Raw genomic sequence first — 7500 nt, forward strand, 5'->3', positions numbered from 1 at the left:
TATCATGATCATTAATTGATAGAGCTCTACCACTGTTCTGCTTATATGATATTATATTTTCCAGGAGTAAGATTCGTGAGAACGATATAAAATGATGGGAGAGAAAATTGAAATTCTATCTTCGTATGTTTAAGTCCTCCACATGACCTCAAATGGTCATTCACGTCCTTGTCAGGACGAGAACGCACAGAAATGTACCAAAATGACAAACGCAAGTGCGGGGTGTGCAGAAGGCACTGTTAATGCTAATTAAATCTATTGTTTTTAATGGCGGATATTTCGCTTATTATCAAACTGTAAAAGCTTAAAATTTGGAGGTTTCTCAAGGCCCAGGCAAATGGCTGCAACATTTACTCCAACATCTGTTCGATTTTGTAGAACAGCGATATTAAAACCGTCAACCTGATGACGGGATAGATGGTTTACAATCTGTTAGTAACTTGACTTTTTCAATGAGAAAAAATTTTAACATTCCTAAGTTAAATTTGCTATCGATTCCCTCCCTATGAAGTTTGAACGGGTGAATGAACCATAACTTGTTGTCCGAGAAATAAATAGACCAAAAGAACCTGCTATCAGTCACTCGGGGGTCGTCAACGTTGCCTGGTATGTAATACCCCGGGAATCGACCAATGTTCTCGTTTCGTTCTATGAAGCGAATTATAGTCGGGACTGCAATTTCTAAGAAAACTTTTCTCTCATAAAACGTTTGTGAGAGAATGGAAAAGGCTCTGGTGTGTTTTCGAGGGATGTAAAAAACATCAGTGCGACCGCTGAAGCACCGCGGGCTTCCATTACTATTTTTGGAAAGCCTACTTACATGATCTTTCCCATTTAGTTTTCTCGCGCGTAAGGTCAGGTTGGCTACGTCTTCGTAAGCTCTACGGCAATTATCCATCCCATACGCAGTTCTCCACCAAAACCAATTGCTAGCACGTTTAGGTTCATAAACGGGAGTAGAGTCAATAGATTGCGAAGATTCCCAAATCTTTTTCCAATCAAAGTCCGCAAACTTCCAATATTTTAGTATAGAGTCATCATTGATGTAAAAATAACCTCCATATCCCGGATGCTCCCGAATTGCTTTACCCAGGCATTCATATGCCAGGTATCCGTTGTCCATTTTGACCGTGAGTATCGCACCACTCAATGTGTCAGTAGACGGTGGACCACAGAACAAAAGATGAGGAAATGCAGGTCTGTAAAGAGCACGTAAATATGGAATAGTGTCATAGAGTGGGTAATGGTAAACAATCACGAGTAAAATCTCTTTGAAAGCATTCTTCAAACAGGAACTGTTGTCTTCCTTCTTGGAAAACACATCCTCGTTCCGTGGAGCCGGATTCACAAGGTGATGAGTAGCGTGGAGGTTGTGGTTGTAGCCTTGAAAAAGAAAACACAGGTAAATACTATTGTCGAAACAAAAAAAATCTTTCACTAAACTATGGACGTCTCTTACAAATCACTACCAGCTCGAAAAAGCGTCATTCAAAACCTAAGCAATGCAATAATCCGTCACTACTTACCTAGCTTTCATATTATAGATTTTTGGACTAAAGAAAGCACTCTACTCAAAGTTTGACTTCTTTAATTCTATTATGTCCGAGGTCTGTACGGCAGCGAATCCGGGGTGAGCGAAAGCACAATTCATTGTAACATTTAATACATTTAACTTTAAATTTTGGCGCAAGCACTTTCATGTGGAAATTTATCCTGTCTATGGCTTCAATGTGCAACGAAACAGTTGAGCAATAACCATACTGGACTACTTCTATAATCCATGTAATAGCCACCTGGTCTTTGAACGAGTCGTGTAATCCGATTGGCGCTATTGGTGGTACGGCGAAACTTGACGGTCACGTTGAGTTAGAAAACGTTGAAATTATTGCTTGAGCTCTTTGAATAAAACATCGGAAAACTGTGTAGCCCTCTTGAATGAGTTTTTTTTTGGCAAAGTGCTAGAAATGGCAGGGTAGTTTGCAGTTTGTCTACTTTCATGGCCGGTTGTTTTTACGGAATCCTTGTTGAACATTATAACCCCCAATCCAGGGTTTAGAAGTTGTCTCCATAGATTACATTGAAATTAATAATGGTAATTCACTACTTGCGCAATCCCATAATACACCTCTATTACCCCCCCAAAACTTTTGCATAACCATTGTTTGCAATTTCTCCTGGGACATGAAAATGTCCCAAGAGAAGTCGAAAACAGTACGTATGCAGATTTTTTTTTTTTTGGGGGGGGGGGGGGGTGGGGGGTAAAAGAGGTGTATTATGGGATTTGTGCAAGTAGTGAATGGGACGGAGTGGCCATGGAGTCAGGAGCTCATCAAGGGGAGCTTCTATCTCCGTTAATTCCTTGAGTCAACCTTTCCCGAGAAAATTTATTTTTAGGAACATGTTTTTTCCGCGGTAGGTATCATATTTCCCTTGACGCTGAGATAGCTTTGTTTTGATTGGCTTTTACAACAGTGGGGGTGCCGAATCTCCTAATGGAGGCGTTCTATAAATAAATCTACTCGGGAAAAGGTTGACTCCTAGGCCAAGTATTGGAAATAGAAGTTCCTCTTGATGAGCTCCATTTGGAGTACAATTTAGGGAGTAATCGGGCGAGTGCGAAGCACGAGGCATATTACTCCCTGAATTGTACGACACAAAGCTATTACAAAATACGAAACGATGACGGTGATAACATTTTTATACCTTAATCGGCTCAACTTTTCTTAGTATTTTTTTAATAGCTCTGGAAATGATCCAAGCACAACTAGCGCGCGCTTGATGACACGTACAACTGTACAATTACAATGCTGAAATCACGGCTGTTGATAACCAATCCGGTTAGATAATTTTGTAATAGTTACGATTGTTTAAAATACTCCACCGCGCACCGGTGGCTTAGTTGGTTGAGCACCGGGCTGTAACGCGGGAGGTCGTGAGTTCTACTCCGGCCGGACCAACATTCAGGGTCTTTAAATAACTGAGGAGAGAGTGCTGCCTTTGTAATGACATCTGCAAATGGTTAGACTCTCTAGTATTCCCGGATAAGGACGATAAGCCGTAGGCCCCGTCTCACAACCCTTCAATGTTCATAATCCTGTGGGACGTAAAAGAACCCACACACTTGTCGCTAAGAGTAGGACACATAGTTCCCGGTGTTGTGGTCTGTCTTCTTTTGTGTATCATGGTTGGGACGGTAAAAAAGGGGCCACAGTAATTGGCGCAAGCTGTTGTGGCGCTCTGTCAGCTAGACAGAAATAAATAAATAAATAAATAAATAAATAAATAAATAAATAAACAACATTAAAACGGGCCCGGACCTTATTTCCATTCTATAGAGCGTTTTCACTCACGTGACCAGCAGCCATATTGGATTACTGAAACAAAAGAAAACAATTTGCTTAAAAATATAGTTCAATTCCAGGAGGATTAGTTTGGTACACCATCATGGACTCCATTCCTTTGTTTTGGAACACTAACATGGCCGCTGTGACGTCATGTGAAAACGCGCTATAGTCCATGGCTAAGCAATGTCTCATTGGTAGCCTGCGTAGCAAGCGTTCCTGTTCGTCAGAAGAGCAGAAGAGCTTCGAAACGATTTTCCGCTGGCCGCGCGAAAGTTGGGGCAAGAGACTTGCAGAAGACCCCCTATTTTGAAAAACGGCCACCTTTTAATGATTGACATGACACACGCTGATTGACGTCTTATTGACAAATTAGCCAATAACAGATGACCATGTTAACACATATTAACTTCCGTCAAAACAAACCGAGGCACCAAGGAAGCACCGAGCGATCAACGCAGAATTACCCTGCGAGCAGTTGGTTTCTCCTACGCTTCCCGAGAGATAAACCACTGCGAGCAACCGTTTGATTTTCTATCGAGCATGTGCGAAGTACGTCACACCCCACGTGATGTATTTCAATCCGTCTTATTTCGTGGGAAATCACTACACAGCAGGCTCGTCCCAAACGCAGCAGTTACGTAGCTGAACGCACGCGCAAGCGCCAAAACAAGTTTACTAACTCGTTTTACCGGTTTAAATTTAATTTATTCGTCCTTGGCGCTGGGCGGCGGCACACTCAAAGAGACTAACGGTTGCTCGCAGTGGTTTCTCTCTCGGGAAGCGTAGGAGAAACCAACTGCTCGCAGGGTATGCAGAATTTGCCAGTGTGATTTTAAAGTTAAATTTGTAAAGGCAGCTTCTTCTCAGCCGGGTACGACTGGTTATGTGTCTTCCGAGAATCTGTTCAACCATCGAAAACAAAAGAAACTTACGGACAAATTCTAGCTTATATTTGCAGAGCGGTTGGAATAGAAGTTGTCGAAAACAACAGCCAATTTTCAGAACATGTAAGCAATCCATGTGCTCGTAAAATACGAAATTTAGGAACATAATTCGAACAGAGTTCGATGGCTAGTAAGACCCTTAAATGCAAACTCCACCAAGGCTGAACATGAAACCATTCAAGAGGTTTTAGTTTAAAACTAGCGACGATTTCAGTGCGACTTGCTGGCTATTTCTTGGTGAATAGTGGTTGACGGAATGAATCGTACTAAATCTCCGGGAAATTACGGGAAAAACTCCTCGCTAGTTCAGTTGATAATCCACAGTACGTTTTTGGTCAAATCGTCACGAAATCGTAGATAAAGTAGCGAGTAAAAGTGCTTAAAAAATCGCAGGACTGTACAAAGGAGCCGCTTTCTTCTCATAATAAGAGAACATTTATCAGGGGAGCTGCGTAATTGTCTTCATCTTGTCTCAATTCATGCAATAGTGCTCAAAGCTTACATTAGGCGAGGTAAGCAGACAATTTGACGAATACAGTTTAATTTATTTCCTTGATCCTGAAACATATGGTTTCCGATAGTTCGCAGGCATTTTATTAATTCATCCTACGTAAATAGAAAGTATCTTTTGCAAGCGAACGAAAAGCTTACTTTAGTACAGTCCAAACTTTTCGTCAACAATAAGCTCTCCTAAAGTTTTGTTAAATAACGAATCTTTTGCTTTTAGCGAATTTGTGGAAACGCTTAATTGTCCATAACCGCGGCATCAGCTGACGCGTAAATAATATTGAATTTCCCTTGATGGATATCGTCCAAGCAGTCCAGATTTTCATTTAAATCACAGGCTGTCATTCCCATAGAATTTACCTCAACCGCTTACTTGATCGTGTATGATACTTGAAATGGAGAAATCACGATGACACTCGAGAATCCTGTTCTTCGTTTTCTTTTATTTCGAACTCCGCACATCATGACAAACATCTGAAAAATTAAGCTTTTTTCGGAATACTGTTGCCGGGCGAAACTGCCATTACACCAATACAGTCAGCATGGTCAGTGAAAGAGATGGCGCGTTGACATTTCTTGCTCCCTTTTCAACGTAAAACCGAGACCCGATTCTCTCATCTTCCACATCTTTGTCACGCTAGAACTAACAGAAAAGAATTTGTTCGAAAATTTGTCACTTGTCAATCATTGTGACTCTACTGTACCAATCAGAAACCCCCGTTCGTGGGCGAACGGGTTTTTCAAAAATAGGAGGTCTTCTTGCAAGCGTTCCCTCGGTCTCTTGCCCCAACTTTCGCGCGACCAGTTTGCGGAAACTCGTTTCGAAGCTCTTGTGTCGAACAGGAACGCTTGCTGCGCAGGCTATCACATTGGTGAATTGGTGAATTGTTGGTAGGTGAATCTTAAATAGGCAAATTCTTGGTCTTTTAAAGAATTTCTATGCACATTTGGGAGCTTTTGATTCAACATAATTCCTTTTAAATGCAGTCAAAAAAACGAGGTTTAGCGAGAAAGAAAAACTGTTGCTCTCAAAAGACGAAATAAAGTTGCCACCGGATTACGACACTAAAAGAGAAGAAACCGTCATCGTTATTTTGTGTAGGACTAAAAATTGCTACTTAAACTAAATGTAATGACTCCTGTCGTTTGTTTTCCAATCTGTTTGGAACTCTTATAAATTACATTGGTTAATTTAATTAAGAAAAGTACTGTGACATAATTTGCAGCTGTTTGGCATCTCAACTCAGCTTCTTCTCCAGAAACCAAAATTTTAAATCTTGGGTGCCTTCATCAAAATCTTGTTCTTGATGCATAAAGGCAGAATTGACCTAATCGGCTAACTCAATGTTGTACCCAATTCAAACCCTTTGGGAATAAAACGTTTTGTTCCAGGTATTTCCATATCATTTAAATATGAATGCTACATTATCATGCAAATACAATACACAAAGAATCTTAATCCCGGGAGATTTGAATTGGGTACAACATTAGGTCTATTGTGCAACACTGCAGAGGTCACGTCAATCCGAAGTGCAGACTTGGAAAGCGTCGCTTCAACTGAGCATGTCTCAATAATACACCAATAGTACGCCTATGTGCATTGTTATATCGCATTTCTTCTTGATTCTTTGGCTTGAAGATGCTTGTCATTCTGTGTAAGGTGCAAGGGCATCCACTGTCACACACTAGAAAGCTATCGACAGTTGAGGCCCTTAATTTGTCTCCGATTCTGCTGTTCTCAAAATGCATGCATGTGAGTCCATCCAGGGTAGCGCGCCACGATGTAAGTAATAAAGGCATCGCTATCACAAACAACCTGTATACGCTGATTGAGTAAAGCTACGATTTGCTAATGAAAGCCACACTAATGAAAGCCACACTAGTTTTAAATGTTTCTACTGTTTCTGCTCTTTTAATATATTCGGGAATTGAATTCCATAATTTCGGCGCAGTTGCTGAGAAAGCGCGACCACCATAGGAATTGGATTTGATAGATGGCATGCATTATAACAGTGAACGGGTTGATGATCTCAGTGTTCTTAATGGCTGATATTCTTGTATAATAGGTTCTAAGTAACTGGTAGATTGCCCATTTAAGATCTTATACGTTATAAGTAAAATCTTAAAATTAATTCTTGCTTCGACTGGCAGCCAATGCAGATTCTTTAAAATAGGTGTTATATGGTCAGTGCTTCCTGTTCCAGTTATCATTCGAGCAGCGATATTCTGAATTCTCTGTAATTTGTCCCTTTGATACTTTGGTATCCTACAGGTTTACATGTGTGCTAATATGTTAATGACAGCTCTGGTAAACGGTACCTAAGATGAAAGAGATAAGTGGTCATCTAATGTTTTGGGCTGTAAACATGCATCAGAAAAAATTAAAAACAACAAAGAAACAAAAATTAGTCAAAACATAAACATAGACCTCCTCTATCTTGTTGGAGAACCAGGAAATATTTTGATTACATACAACATTCAATATTATTTTACTTAATTTTTATTCATATATAAAGTGAGCTTTTAGGTTGGCTTTGCAAAAAAAAAAGTTAATTCCTTATTATTTAGGTTTTTTAGGGTATTATTTTTATAAATACAAAACATTAAGAGTGATTGGTCGTATTTATACTAGAGGACGTCTAAGACGACCAGACGCATTAAACGTCTGGCCGTAAGTGCGACTAATATAAATACGGGACGCACTT

The 7500-nt window shown here is 40.2% G+C and overlaps 1 protein-coding gene across 7 annotated transcripts in view; it reads right to left on the reverse strand.

Moving 5' to 3' along the window:
- The window catches only part of LOC138046867 (uncharacterized), a 54044-nt gene that overhangs the window by 6703 nt on the left and 39841 nt on the right, over positions 1-7500 (reverse strand). For all 7 annotated transcript variants that reach the window (XM_068893460.1, XM_068893452.1, XM_068893490.1 and 4 more), the window contains one exon: positions 1-1383. This exon is cut by the window's left edge and continues 6703 nt beyond it. In XM_068893460.1, coding sequence (XP_068749561.1) covers positions 398-1383 — 986 coding nt within the window. In that variant the 3' untranslated portion in view covers positions 1-397. The remainder of the gene's footprint in view (positions 1384-7500) is intronic.

Source organism: Montipora capricornis, chromosome 1 (genome assembly GCF_036669925.1).
Source record: "Montipora capricornis isolate CH-2021 chromosome 1, ASM3666992v2, whole genome shotgun sequence".
NCBI lineage: Eukaryota > Metazoa > Cnidaria > Anthozoa > Scleractinia > Acroporidae > Montipora > Montipora capricornis.